Source organism: Arabidopsis lyrata (assembly GCF_000004255.2).
Source record: "Arabidopsis lyrata subsp. lyrata unplaced genomic scaffold ARALYscaffold_3, whole genome shotgun sequence".
In the NCBI taxonomy this organism is placed as follows: domain Eukaryota; kingdom Viridiplantae; phylum Streptophyta; class Magnoliopsida; order Brassicales; family Brassicaceae; genus Arabidopsis; species Arabidopsis lyrata.
Window position 1 is genome coordinate 5,243,993 of NW_003302553.1, and position 14,501 is coordinate 5,258,493.

Below are 14,501 nucleotides of genomic sequence, written 5' to 3' on the forward strand. Positions count from 1 at the left end.
AACTAATTTGTTAAACAAACTATACTTCTTGGAGTTATGAAACAAACAAACTATCTTTATAAGTATTATTTATGTTTATAAAGAGGAGATGTTCCTTACGTTATATATTGATAGATAATTATTAAATTCAACACAACTTCTTTTGTAAGAGATTGGAGTTCTCCACTAGTACAAGGAAGCTGAGTATTTTTGTAAATGTCAACTTTACTTTTATATATTACGGTTCTTGAAATATAGTTAATACGAATAATGAGTCTTTGTGAATACTTTCAAATACGAGCGAGACAATATATTATATGATTCTATAAAGATCACTTATGAGACAAAATACTTAAGAATATCTTGGTAGTTTTCTAAGAAAAAGTCGTGACGACATTACGAATTATTGAGAGGGAAACGAATAATGAGTGTGAATGGGAAAATTGTTGCCAAAAATGATAGTGACTGATCTGTAATGCATTTTAGTAGAATTAGTTTCTTTTAATAGCAAAACTAATGATCATTAAACTTCCAAAAGGAAAGACAAAGTAGCATCATTCATTAACTTGTGGTGGGTCATCATCATCATATCTAAAACCTTAGCCACACAGATAAATCGATCCACTTTTTTTCTTGTCTTTAGTCTTTTTACCACATAATTAAGATAATGTTAATTTAATGCCTCATCATAGAGAATGAGCTCAGCAAATGCTTTTTACCTGATTATTATTATCTTCAAAATAGTTGGGCTCTTCCAAGTTTGAGGTATCAAGTGGTAGAATGTCTCCATTCTTGCATAATTTATATTTATTTTTGGCAAACGTACATATCATAATTCAAAACTGTTCCTAAGTAATAAGTGGCTGTTGGGTTATTGTAATATCTTCAGTCACTTCCTTTTCCCTGTATATCTTCTCTGAATGTCGAATCTCATCATACTTATATATATATAAGAAATTAAGAATAAATGTGTCCCGTATATATTTCACTAAAGGTTGATAAATTAATTCTCAGTTTGCATTTTGCCAATACCTCCTCAAGGCTCAATCTATCTATAGAGTCCCACAAAAGGCGGCCATTGTTGTCCTATGTTTGTTTTCGACTTGTTCAAATGTTGTTGGGTCCCCTCATTGATCAATTATTGAGCTTTTAAATGATTCTTCACTTTTTTTCTTGACAAAATTTGTTCACACATTTTATGAGACAAAAATAAAATGGACCTTCTAAAAAGCTTATATATTTGGGCCATTGAGAAAAAGGCCCAAATACAAAAAGCCCGGTCAAGAGAATCATCAACGATTCAACGGAGACTTGAACGCGCGTCAAAAAGCTTGGCTCAGCAGCGTACGCACAAAGAAAGACCAAAGAGATTGAATTTTGATTTTCACATGTTTTTCCTCATGTACCAGTGACCTCCATTTTTTCCGTCGATTAATGGCGTTGACTTTGTGAATTCTCTGACAATTGTATTTTCATTCTCCTGAAACCGTGGAGGAGAGGATCTGCATTTGCTTCAACTTCAACGTCCTTGAGGTTAGATTTTCTATTTCCTTTTGCCAATTTCATGACTTTTGATCCATACCCAGTAATTGCTTACCATGATCCGCGAATCTTGATTAGGATTTCCTTGTTAATGGTTTTAGGATTTAATTGGGATTACTTCAATTTTGTCCTTTGTTGGAATTTCTGGAACACGATGATGGGTTCTCGAATCTTGATGAAAGGTTGACACTTTTTTTTATTTTGTTTTTTGTTTTGCCAGATTTTGAAATGGCAGATGGGAAGTCAAGATTCACGGTGGATAAAGCTCTTGTGGCGATGGGATTTGGCAAGTTCCAACTTTACGTCCTTGCTTACGCTGGAATGGGTTGGGTTGCAGAGGCCATGGAGATGATGCTTCTCTCTTTCGTAGGACCTGCTGTTCAATCGCTCTGGAATCTCTCTGCACGAGAGGAAAGCTTAATTACCAGTGTCGTTTTTGCTGGTATGCTCATTGGAGCTTACTCTTGGGGCATTGTTTCTGACAAACATGGCCGCAGGTAACGTAATCTGATACTTTTTGTGTCTGATATAAGTTTCTTGGTACCTCTAGTAGAAAGGGGATTGTCTGAACAAGCGCTGAATCATTCCGTTTGTTCATATTCTTATGAGTCTTGAATTGAATGATCTCTGACGTTGTATAATGCTGAATTTCAAACTGTTTAGCTTATGACCATCCTTCGTTCATTTTATTTCTGTGTATCTTGTCAATGGGTCATCAATCAATGTTAAAATGGACTTCGTTTGGGTCATATTCTTCTGTTTATAACGCATTGTGGCTTCATTTGATTTGATGTTTGTGCATTGTCTTCCTCAGGAAAGGATTTATCATAACTGCGGTGGTGACTTTTATAGCTGGTTTCTTGAGCGCCTTTTCACCAAACTACATGTGGTTGATCATTCTTCGCTGTTTGGTTGGTCTTGGGTTGGGAGGAGGTCCTGTTCTTGCTTCTTGGTATCTTGAATTCATACCTGCACCAAGCCGAGGGACTTGGATGGTTGTTTTCTCAGCTTTCTGGACCGTTGGAACCATATTCGAGGCTTCCCTTGCTTGGGTACAACTCATGTCTTTCTTTGCTTATTTGCCAGTATAATTTGGTCGCTAGCTTTTCACATCACCATGAAAATCTTTTGCAGGTGGTCATGCCAAGTCTGGGTTGGAGGTGGTTACTTGCACTCTCTTCTGTACCTTCATCGTTGCTTCTTCTCTTCTATAGGTGGACATCCGAGTCTCCTCGGTACTTAATCCTACAAGGCCGGAAAGCTGAAGCTCTTTCCATATTAGAGAAGATTGCGAGAATGAACGGAACCCAACTACCTCCGGGTGTTCTCAGTTCAGAATTGGAGACCGAGCTGGAAGACAATAAAAACCTTCCAACAGAAAACACTCATCTTCTCAAGCCTGGAGAAATTGGAGAAGCTGTTGCTGTGTCCAAGATTGTACTAAAAGCTGATAAGGAACCAGCTTTCTCGTTACTAGCTCTTCTATCTCCAACGCTAATCAAGCGGACTTTGCTACTATGGATTGTGTTCTTTGGAAATGCGTTTGCTTATTATGGCGTTGTCCTTCTCACCACTGAGCTGAACAATTCCCATAACCGCTGCTATCCAACCGAGAAACAGTTGGGAAATTCAAACGATGTTAACTACAAAGACGTTTTCATCGCCAGTTTTGCAGGTACATCAATATTTCTGTTACAAGAAATCCAAATCAGTTGTAACCAATTAAAGAAAAGTCTAATCCTTGTTTCTTGATCTGTGGCGTCCTCAGAGTTTCCAGGTCTACTGATATCAGCAGCAATGGTGGATAGACTTGGACGAAAAGTTTCAATGGCATCAATGTTATTCACTTGTTGCATATTCCTTCTCCCTCTGTTATCTCATCAATCTCCATTCATAACCACTGCTCTTCTCTTTGGTGGCCGTATCTGCATCTCTGCGGCTTTCACAGTGGTTTACATATATGCTCCGGAGATATATCCAACGGCAGTGAGAACAACCGGAGTAGGAGTGGCGAGCTCGGTAGGACGAATCGGAGGAATCTTGTGTCCACTAGTGGCCGTTGGATTAGTTCACGGATGTCATCAGACGATTGCTGTTCTTCTGTTTGAGGTTGTGATTCTTGTCTCAGGAATTTGTGTTTGTCTCTTCCCTTTCGAGACAAGTGGTCGTGACCTGACAGATAGTATCTCGGCGTCCAAAGAACCACCTTCAGCTTCTGTATAGCACAATTATTCTGACCATTGTAGTTGTTTAGTACTTTAGTTGTTGAAGGAAAGAAAACAAAAAACAGAGTGATTACAAATAGAGGTATTCACATATTAGTAATATGATATATCAAACTTGTAACTTTGTAAATCAAAGTCTCCTAATACGATACATTTTTTAAATAGTATGATTCAAATATATATTGAAAATGGAACTGATCAATAATAATCATCGACTTCTTTCCTTGTGAGAGGAGGTTGGTTGATTTGCAGGTGCGCTAAGCTTGGAACATAAGAAGAGCACACAAGTGGGCGACAATATTTGGGAATTATTTCTCCAAACATGTCAAGTTTTCCGAGATTCGGAGCCTCTCCGATATTCAGAGATTTGAAGTATCCATCTTGTCCAATTATGTTGGCTGTTTGGTTGTCTTAACCTCATAATATTGGGCGTCTACGTCGAAAACCACAGCAACTTTCTTCTCCTCGTCAATGAAGAAACTCCCACCTAGAGGATGAACGCGACAACCAGAGGTCGATGTCAAAAACCTTGTCCACGACACTGAACCGAGATCAATCTTATTCGTAACCCAAATCTCCAATGTGTGAATAAGCTCCATTGTGTCACTAAATTTCCAGCCTTGATGTAATACGGCAAGATGCTCTTCTCTGACACAAGATAAAGACACAAAACTATCTGTTTTATAGGATTCAAACGGCATAGGCAGCGGCTGTCCAAATCAAAAGGGAGTAGAATGTCCCTTCTACCTCTTGTTTTCGTTTGAGCCAAGAAATAAGTATTTCCTTTCAAAGACACGACGGGTTCAAAAAAGTGTATATCCCAGTCGGGAGTGGCATCAAAAACCTTCCATGAATTAGAGCTCAAACTGTAGATTTCATAACCAAAAACTCCGAGTCCGCTTTCTGAAACACAGAAAACCCTCAAGATTTTGTGATTACGGTTCTTGTCATATCCGAGAGCATAATTGTCTAACTCTTCGAAATTGTTTCGGGGTTGGATCCACCTAGTTTGCCCCAAATAGGGATTCCATACCACAAGACTTGAGATATCCTTAGTGACGCATAGCAATAAGCCGTCACATTGAAGGACTTTAGATATCTCAACTTGGTTAAGTATACCTACTTGCTTTATACATGGAACAACCAAGTCTCCCCCCTCGTTTTGGAGATGGAATTTCATAGAGCAAACCCTATAATCCATCATAATGAATCCCATAAAAAGCTGCTTCTTTACTGCTGCTGCTTTACCAAAAACCAGAGTTTTGGATAAAGCGTTCCACGTTTTGCAAGTTGATCGCACTGCATTCAAAGATGTCAATGGAACCCTAGAGAGTATCCTCTACCAAATCTCTTGGAAGATCAGACATTGTTGTCATTCTTCCAAGTTTCACAAACGGCTACAATGAAAAAAATAAAAATTAGGAATGAGCGTATAACTTAAAGAGATTATGAGTGTTTAGTGAGAAACAAAACGGTAGATTCATTCAGAAGAAGATAGAAACAAACCTGTCAGGCCCGAGAAGCGAGCTTATAACATGAGCAGCTTTGAGTTTTTGCCTCACATCAAGGAAGCTACATGGTTCATCAAAAATGTATATCCCAAACTTCTTTAGAAAAACGGTCGCAATCACAAACCTCTGCAGCTCTCTACTAAAGAAATCTTTTGCTCTATGGTCCAGGACTGGGTCCAAATCCAGATCAGCACAAATCTGCCCCAACATTCCTCTCTCGCCTAGCTTCTCAAGCATCTTCCCAAGATTGCCTTGAACAAGTTTTTTTATATAGTCAACATGTCGTGGCTTTATAACGGTCTGTCATACATAAAGGGGAGGTATCAAAATTCTATAAATTTGACAATTATGACGACATGTAATTCCTCTATTTGAGAAAGAGTCATTCAACAGTTTTTCACACATATTAAGAAAACCATTAAAAGTTTTAGTATACCTTAATACACTAAACAAACTTATCTTCTTATTTAAAAATTAAAAAAATAGGGTTAGAAATGGATTTTTATTCAAAAAATCTGCATTGAAAATATAAAACCAAAAGTATTTATTTTAATTTCTGCATTTTTCAGAGATAGAAGTAAAGTTGTAAGAACTGGCGATGTGTTTTTCTAATATCATTAATGATTTATAGAGGTTTTACTGTATAAAATACTTTCACGCAGATACCACATCTCATACACAGCTCATCTGGCAAGAGAGTAGTCTTGGAAGACGGAGTCACCTCAATGCAAAGTCTCCCTATAGAAACAAAAGAGGCAATACATATCATTATCTGCACACGTTCCATACTGAAGCCAAGGACAACATGAAACCTCTACAACAACAGTCATTCCACACAATAAAAGAGGTTAGCCAGACAATGAAACGGAAAATTACCAGTCTTGACAACATGATAACTCTTCTTGCACTCTGGACGGCATTTCATCAGCTTGCACTCTGGACGGCATAAATGTAAATTGATGAGTCTATAAACGGATTAAAATATTCTTTGGTCAGTGGATCCATGTATTTATAGTTTTTTTTTATGGAGTCTCTAAAAAAACAGAAAAAAACGAATAATAATTTTATATTATATTGAGGTAATTACTTTTATTGTCCCCTGATCTGGTTTGCAGACTTACTGGTTTGTTTCTCTTCTCCGTTTGGTAGGGCTAGATTGATTCGCCTTAGTTTGTTTTCAGTGTGGCCGTGACAGTTTCAGAGCTTAAGTTGATCGGCCTTTTCATCTTTCCCTACGGTCTGGGATATAGAACAGGTAGTGTCTTTCTGGGTCTAGATGATTACTTATCTTTTTGTGTATGCCTGTTTTTGATAGAAGGTAGGGTTTTCTTTATTTTGTGTGATGAGAAGAGACTGTTCGTTGATGGTAATTGTTAGGCGTGCAAGTTTATTCATGTTTGGTGGGAGATTTCTTTGGTTCACTCTGGTTCGATCTCTTGCCGCTCTTGATCCTTCGAGATTGGTGTTACCCAGTTTGGTTCGCTCCTCGTCTCTGCATTTCAGGTCTGATCGAGATCTAGTCCTATGGTCTTGCTTCTATTTAGGTGTTACTTGTCGCCTTGTTTACGACATCGCCGTATCCGGAAGAACGTGTGTGGAACTATGTGTGTTCTTTCTTGCCGAATTATGTAGATTAGCATAGGAGTTCCGTTACTTTTAGGTAGTTTGGCTATTCTAGAGGAGGTTTGATTATCGTTGGTTGGCCGGGGGCATCTTTGATATGTACTATCAAAGGATCTCTTGCTGATGAGTTGCTTTGCTTGGCTTGATATGTCTCCAGTTTTTCGGGCTTTTGATTCTCTGACTGTTTTACTTGTTGTTTCCTTTTTCTATCTTTGTATTTCTTTGGCCTTTGTAGTATCAATCGTTTGTTTTCCTTTCATAGGGTTTTAATTTCTGAGGATATCTTATTTTCCGCGGGCATATGTTTGTAATCTTCAGGTATTTCATTTTGATAATTTTAATAAAATTCTAGATGACAAAGAAAAAAAATCTATAATTATTTATTAATAATGAATAGAAAAAGAAGAAAAAAGATTCTCGGAGTCTCCAAGGGAACAATCTCATCAATTCCCAATGTAACAAAGAAAAAGGCAAAAAAAAAAACAGAAAAAAGAAAGAAAGGAAGAGATCATCGTAATTTCCATTTTTCCCACAAAGAGTCTCTAAAAAACTTTGCGCTTTAAAGACAACAACAAACAACATTAAATAAGGTAAGCTTTCTTTCACTTTGCTTGCATCATTAATGGCAACAAAGTTCTTCTTCGTTCGTAAAAAACAAAATAAAAACACAAACTCGTAAATATTTTTACTGTAATAATCTTCTACGTATTGGTTTATTGATACGTAATTTACACATACATATATGGAAAGATCCTCTGTCCTTCCCTACACATAAAGATTCTGTTTTTCCAGTTTTTTTTTTTCTTTGGTTTTGAATCAGATCCTTATTCTTGACCTCTCGATCAGATTCATGGCAACGACTCAATCACACACCTCAGATCTTACTTCAGGTAACGTCACTCACTGACCCATCTTTCAATTATCCTATACTGTTTCAGATTCTGGTCTAAATTTGATTCCTTTACGTTTGATCTCTGCCTTTCCTTTTTTTTTCAATTCTTCTTAGTGGGTTTGGTGTCGAATCCCGTGATTCATGTTTTTGATGTGTTAGGGCTCGTTGATTTCGATTTGGATTTAGAATTACGAGTTTTGCTTTTGAAATTTTTAGTAGTGAATCCACTGTTACTAGAGTATAATTGAATTGGAAGAGTAAAGTTAGGAGAATTCGATCTCCTTTTGCTAAGATCTGGGATTCATGCTCTTTGATTTTTGTGTTCCTTAAGTTCAAATTTTGCATTAGGATCTACTTTTGTTTTTGCCGATCTTGATCTTGTTCATGAATGATTCCCACCGACTTATTTGAGTTTACCGGTTATGCATGAATACAGAGGAGCAACCTGCTAGTTTGGACATCATGAAGGAGCAGGTAGTTCATCTGACTGGTTATATCTCCATTGAACTGAAGATTCATAGAGAAAAAATTATAACTCTTTGAATCCTTTTTTTTTATTAGCAGAATGTCCCGGTAAACAACGAGACATCAGCTTCTTTTAAGTCCTCCCAGGAAGCTGCAGTTGTAGTTCATCCAGCAAAAGTTGCTCCACTAACTGGACCTTATGGTTTAGCCGGTGATTTTGCTGGACACTTACCTAGCAGCATCCTCTCTCCTCAAGCGCAAGGCTTTTACTATAGAGGTTGGCTTGTGATTCATGTATTATTTGTTTGGCTTCTCTGATCAGATTTCTGAGGTCATGGAGTTTAGATGTTTCATTCTTATGGAGGTTTAAGTATAATACTAGTGGCAATCAAAAGTATAATTGTAGATCTCCAATTACACCGTATCATTTGAGGTCAGATAGTTTGGAGTTTTTGTATTGGTTTCGATGTTTCATATTATTGTGGTTGTTTTAGTGTAATACTAGTGGCCATCTAAAGGGAAAGCATAAGCCTTCCTCTACCCATGAATTACTTCTCTAGTTCTTGAACTGCGTAGGAGTTGTTAGAAGCTAATCCGAATTACTTTCTATGTTGGGGACCCAGGTTATGAAAACCCCACAGGCGAATGGGACGAATATTCCTCGTATGTCAATGTTGAAGGATTGGACATCACATCTCCTGTGTGTACACCTTACCATCTCTTTTGGGATTTCTTTTTTGAAACTTTCCAAATTGTTTATATTCTTTCTCTGATAACATCAGGTTGGCTTCAATGAGAATGCTTCTCTGGTCTACCAAACGGGATATGGATACAACCCTCAAATGCCGTATGGGCCATATTCCCCTGCAGCAAGTCCCTTGCCTTCTGAGGGGCAGTTGTATTCGCCTCAGCAATTTCCGTTTTCGGGGGCATCACCGTATTACCAGCAGGTAGTTCCTCCTAGCATGCAATATATTACTTCTCCAACTCAGCCCGAGCTCACCAGCCTTGTCGGTGTTGACCAACAAGGTGATAACATCGGACCACGCCCGTCCTACCATCCTCATCCCATTGGACCTTTTAATGGAAACCAGCCAAACCTTGGTTTTCCTGAATGGCAGCAAGGTTTTGACGGGGGAATATGGTCAGATTGGTCCAAGCCTTCTGATATGCACAGACATTCTTCTTCTATTTCTCCGGCTTTATCTCCTCAGCCACTCGGCTCATTTGGATCATATGGCCAGAACATTCCCATGGTTTGTTCACTTTTCTTAGCTACTCTTATCCAACACATGGATAGCTTTCTTCTATTCATGGTTGCATATTGGATTATATGCTAAAAGTGGATTCTGTTCTTTAACTTGTCCAGGGGTCACAGCGACAGAGATCGTTTTACGGTTTTGGATCTGGTTCGAACTCTTATAACAGAGGTTATATGCATAGTGGTGGTCGTGGCCAGGGTTCTAACTATGGAAGTAGACTAATTTCTAATGTGGGTATGGGAAACCACGGCTGGATTGGGGTTGACAACAGTCGAGGGCGTGGAAGGGTTAGTGATCCATCTTTGGGTGGTGGTTATAATGGTACATTTGATATCCTCAATGAGCAAAATCGAGGACCAAGGGCTTCAAAGCCTAAGACTCAGGTCTCAGAGGAGCTTGATTCTGCTGCTGATTCTAAGAAAAATAACAAAGGCAGTGCAAAGGAACACGAGGAATCCAACAACGCGGACTTTGTCACCGACTACAATAACGCCAAGTTGTTCATCATCAAGTCTTACAGTGAAGACAATGTTCACAAAAGCATCAAATACAATGTATGGGCTAGCACCCCTAATGGAAACAAAAAGCTTGACGCTGCTTATCGTGAGGCCAAGGATGAGAAAGAACCGTGTCCACTGTTTCTTCTGTTCTCGGTACGAGTGTAATCCTGGATCAAGTGAAAAAACTAGTTTTATTTCAGTTTTCTTATTCTCTCTGCAGATTGCTTACGGGTTTGTAATTTCAGGTAAATGCGAGTTCCCAATTCTGTGGTGTAGCGGAGATGGTTGGACCTGTTGATTTTGAGAAGAGCGTTGATTACTGGCAACAGGACAAATGGAGTGGACAGTTCCCAGTGAAGTGGCACATTATCAAAGATGTTCCAAACAGTCAGTTCCGCCACATTATATTGGAAAACAATGACAATAAGCCTGTGACTAATAGTCGAGATACCCAAGAAGTAAGTAGCAATTTTCACCTCTCAAGCTTTCTTGTCCATAAGAAACCTCTTTTAAACCACACCATAACCACAACCAAAAACTACAGGTAAAACTGGAACAGGGCATCGAGATGCTAAAGATCTTCAAGAACTACGATGCTGAAACGTCAATCTTGGATGATTTCGGGTTTTATGAAGAGAGGGAGAAAATTATACAGGACCGGAAGGCAAGAAGACAGCCAAGCTTGCCATCTGCAGGAGTAGTAGCAGGAGAAAATGAACATAAACCTGCTTCTGTTGCATTGCCCACAGACTTCATGAAGAACATGTCCAAGAGTTTTGCGCAAGTTGTCCGCTTGGACGAAGGCAGCAAAGAAGCAGGCAAGGCCAGTTCACCTCCAGATACAATTACAACAACAGCAGCAGTCTCTTCTGGTCAATCCAACTAGTAAGTAAAAGACATCAATTAGCAAAGACTATGTTTTCAAATTCCATAATATGATCTTTTGTTTGTTCTAAGAAGGTATTCAAATGAAATTTTACGTCTGACCGGGTCTGGTTTTTGTGTAAAGCAAGCCTCTTTTTGCCCTTTTCTGCTTCCGGGGTATTTAGCCAAATTTGATTCATTTCCCTCTTTTCAATGTTCTATAATACCCTCACTCTTCTGGGTTGATAGAAAAAGAAGATGAAGAAGATAATGTATGAAATACAATATAATGTTGCTCTTGTAAAGTTGGCCTCATTTATCTTTGCAGGCAGTTTTTCTTTTCTAAAATAAAAATGCAGATTACACCCATCAATCAAATTCAAAGCTCTCAGCTTTCCACATCTTCAAATTTTGTTTCCTTGTGTTTTTTTTCTACACATATCTTAGTTTTGGGAGTCTGATTGTGAAGGTTTTCTACACAAATTTCTCCACACAATGCCAATGCCTTATCCATATTATTCTTTAATGAATTGTCATCAAAAGGGAGACTGAATTGTGTGGTTCATACTCATAGCATGTCAATATATTCGTGACCCTTTCTGCAAGCAAAACAGATTCAGATTTGTGAGATGTTATGAATCACTAACATAATGTGGCTAAGGGATCACTTGTATTTGATATTATCCATTTGTGAGAGAAACAAATGTTTCATATATTTAACAAACGTGTGTCTATGTAATTCCTTAGTCTAATTTGCCATATTTCTAGATCTGAATAGATAGATCTGATCTACTTACTAATGTTTTTTTTTTGTAAACCTTATGTAAAGATGATTTAAAAGTAGCATTACATAGGGGAATTGCCAGCCTCGTGGAATTAGTCCTTGGGCCTAGAAAGCCTTTGGGAGACCCGCGGTTATTCAAAAAAAAAAAAAAAAAAAAAAAGTAGCATTACTGGGGCCAAATCGTAACAATAAAAATAAAATGGGCTAAATTGTAAAACAAAACAACAAAAAGGGCCAGAAAAACAAATAAGAAGAGTCCCAAACCAAAGTCCCGGACAGGTCATATCTCGAACCCTTGAGGATTCGTTGTTGCCTTCGTCACTCAGCCAACAAGAACCAGACTAGTCCTAGTCCTAGTCCACGCGCGAATATACAAACGTCTTAAAAAGCCATTTGATAGGACCGATCTCCAAGGGTTTTGCTCAGAAAAACAGAGAGAGATTTTGGGAATTCGATGAATAGTGGTGATACCTTATCGACGTTAGCTCAATTTATCTCCTCTTCCGAGAGATTTTTCCGGCGAGCTGACGGGTATGGAGGCTTTTGTTATTGCTGGGCCACCGTGTTTGCCCTTGTCTTCATTCTTCTCTACCAATTCGTCCTTTCCCCAAAACTCCGATTCTTCAGTCATGCTTCTTCTTCTTCTTCTTCCCCTGTTGTCTCGGTTTCTCAATCTCTGAGCTCCCAATCAGGGTAAAGGGTTAAACTTTCAATTTTGTATCTTTTCTTTTGTTTTTCCGAATTTGTTTGCTTCGTAAATTTATAAACTTTAGCCTCCTTTTCCTTTAGTTTTTGTTTCTTTCAGTTCTGTTTGGTGTTCATGCTTGTGCCTTGTATGATTTTCAGTTATAATCGTCTACTTTATGATCTTATTATTCTACTCTTTGATTATCTGAGACTTGATCACTATACGCTTTGCAGAATATCTACTACACTTGTTTCTGATGAAGATCTAAAGGGTCTGATTGAAAAATTGGAGGAAACAAGTGAGGATGCTCAGATATGGGAAAATGTTATTCAGAAAAGCAACCCTCGCGTCTCATACACTGCTAAATGCTGCAAACCAACAGTAATCTCAAAGCTTCAACCCTCAAGTGTCTTGTAAGATTTTGTTTTCTCTGATAACTGAGTTTATTCTTTGGTTTCTTGTAGGATGGTGGTCCCATGAAGTATTTGAGTACTACAGTGTTTGAGGATTGCTCGCCAGAGGTTTTGAGGGACTTCTACATGGACAATGAATACAGGAAACAATGGGATAAAACTGTCGTTGAGCATGAGCAGTTGCAGGTTGACAGTAATAGTGGAATCGAGATTGGTCGCACTATAAAAAAGTTCCCCTTGTTGACACCAAGGGAGTATGTATTAGCTTGGAAATTGTGGGAGGGGAAGGATAAGTTTTACTGTTTTATCAAGGTAAAATCAACTAAATTATGCACTGAAACAAGCTAATTATGCACATATATCTAAATTTTAATGCTATGGTTTGTAAATTACCTGTTTTTACATCATTCATTTGCACCTACGCATTCCTCTTTTATTTGTTAAGTATTTCTCGTATATGCTAGATATACACAGACCTGGACCATGTCATATTTTATCTGTTGTTGGCTTTGCCTCTTAACTTATTGTTTTAGCTCTTTGGTTATTTTCAGGAATGTGACCACAATATGGTGCCGCAACAGAGGAAGTATGTACGTGTAAGTTATTTCAGATCTGGTTGGCGAATTAGGAAAGGCAAGTGTTTCTCTTGATGTCAGGTTTATCATCCATATTTCAACTCAAACTTCTCTTGATGTCTCATCAATAACATATACCACAAATCTCTGTAATAAGAGATTTTTCAGTGGTGAATAAGGTTTTTCATTGCTCCATACTGTCTATGCATAACTTAAACTTGCTGCAGTTCCTGGTAGGAACGCTTGTGAGATACACATGTTTCACCAGGAAGATGCTGGATTAAATGTTGAGATGGCAAAGCTTGCTTTCTCTAGAGGCATATGGAGTTACGTTTGTAAGATGGAAAATGCACTTCGTAAATACATTGCAACCAGTCATAGACCCCAAGGGCCCACTTTATCTGCTGTAAGCTTAATGAAGAAGGTGAGATGTTAGTGGGTTTTTTAATCTGATCTGTGTTCATTTCTCTGGTCAAGTGCTTGAAAGCTTCTGCCCTGCAATATCTGTTTGTAAAATCTCAATTTGGTTTTCTGAAACTGAATATGCCTTCTTTGGCATCACACCCTTGTGTTATCCCACAGATTCCATCAGAGTTAGAAAGTCAGACAGATGACATCACAAACTTCTCGGGAACTACCACTAGTGGTCTGCACACAGGTGAAGGAGCCAAACGGAAGAAACTGTTGAGAAAGCCTTCAAAGAAGCTGATAGCAAATGGTATGTTACTTTTGGGCGGTGCAGTTGGTGGTGCAATCTGCCTGTCTCGTGGTCACTCCGCCTTGGGAGCAAAGGTCGCCTTGGCCTACTTCTTGTCGAAGATGAGAAAACGTGGAGCTCCACTGAGTCAAACAACCCAAAACGCTGGTATTTAAGTCATGCATAGATTTGTATTTTGATGAAGCATCTGCTACTTGTAACCTTAGATTAAGCTTGCGTGATAGGGGGTTGTCTGTAGAAGTGATTAAACGTGTGAATACTGTCATAGAAAAGTTATATTTCTGCAATTGCTCTAATCACATGAGCTCTAGGGTCTTCAAAGTTTTGTATACGTCTCGTGGAAGACTTTATATTTTTGTTAATGTGAATGTAAAAACTTGTATTTTATTCAGACAAGCCCTTTGTTTTTCTGACCAAATTCCCAAATTCCAGACCAATTGAATGTTATTTCACCCCTTTC

General features: G+C 38.4%; 4 protein-coding genes across 6 annotated transcripts; 3 read left to right on the forward strand and 1 right to left on the reverse strand.

Moving 5' to 3' along the window:
• The first annotated feature begins 1,325 nt into the window (after positions 1-1,325).
• LOC9321005 (organic cation/carnitine transporter 7) lies at positions 1,326-3,913 on the forward strand. Its single transcript, XM_002882757.2, has 5 exons — positions 1,326-1,512; positions 1,742-2,018; positions 2,336-2,573; positions 2,656-3,196; positions 3,290-3,913. The coding sequence occupies exons 2-5, from the start codon at positions 1,750-1,752 to the stop codon at positions 3,742-3,744; spliced, it is 1,503 nt and encodes a 500-aa protein (XP_002882803.1). The 5' UTR covers positions 1,326-1,512; positions 1,742-1,749; the 3' UTR covers positions 3,745-3,913.
• LOC9318870 (F-box/kelch-repeat protein At3g13680) lies at positions 3,863-5,238 on the reverse strand. Its single transcript, XM_021032827.1, is given in 4 exon segments — positions 3,863-4,153; positions 4,156-4,467; positions 4,470-5,083; positions 5,085-5,238. Coding segments are annotated over 4 exon segments (1,173 nt in total). The 5' UTR covers positions 5,123-5,238; the 3' UTR covers positions 3,863-3,944.
• Positions 5,239-7,423: 2,185 nt separating this feature from the next.
• Positions 7,424-11,185, forward strand: LOC9321006. 3 transcript variants are annotated; one of them, XM_021033686.1, is made up of 9 exons: positions 7,424-7,470; positions 7,727-7,770; positions 8,209-8,246; positions 8,334-8,514; positions 8,861-8,937; positions 9,020-9,493; positions 9,607-10,152; positions 10,245-10,457; positions 10,544-11,185. In XM_021033686.1, exons 2-9 carry the CDS (start codon positions 7,731-7,733, stop codon positions 10,883-10,885), a joined length of 1,911 nt encoding a protein of 636 aa, XP_020889345.1. In that variant the 5' UTR covers positions 7,424-7,470; positions 7,727-7,730; the 3' UTR covers positions 10,886-11,185. The 3 variants fall into 3 exon arrangements, with proteins under 3 accessions (XP_020889345.1, XP_002882804.1, XP_020889344.1); XM_002882758.2 differs by having other exon boundaries at positions 8,337-8,514; XM_021033685.1 differs by having other exon boundaries at positions 7,452-7,470; positions 7,701-7,770.
• Positions 11,186-11,878: 693 nt separating this feature from the next.
• LOC110230492 (stAR-related lipid transfer protein 7, mitochondrial) lies at positions 11,879-14,459 on the forward strand. Its single transcript, XM_021033691.1, has 6 exons — positions 11,879-12,340; positions 12,569-12,716; positions 12,800-13,060; positions 13,300-13,381; positions 13,551-13,747; positions 13,906-14,459. Exons 1-6 carry the CDS (start codon positions 12,102-12,104, stop codon positions 14,194-14,196), a joined length of 1,218 nt encoding a protein of 405 aa, XP_020889350.1. The 5' UTR covers positions 11,879-12,101; the 3' UTR covers positions 14,197-14,459.
• The last annotated feature ends 42 nt before the right edge of the window (positions 14,460-14,501 follow it).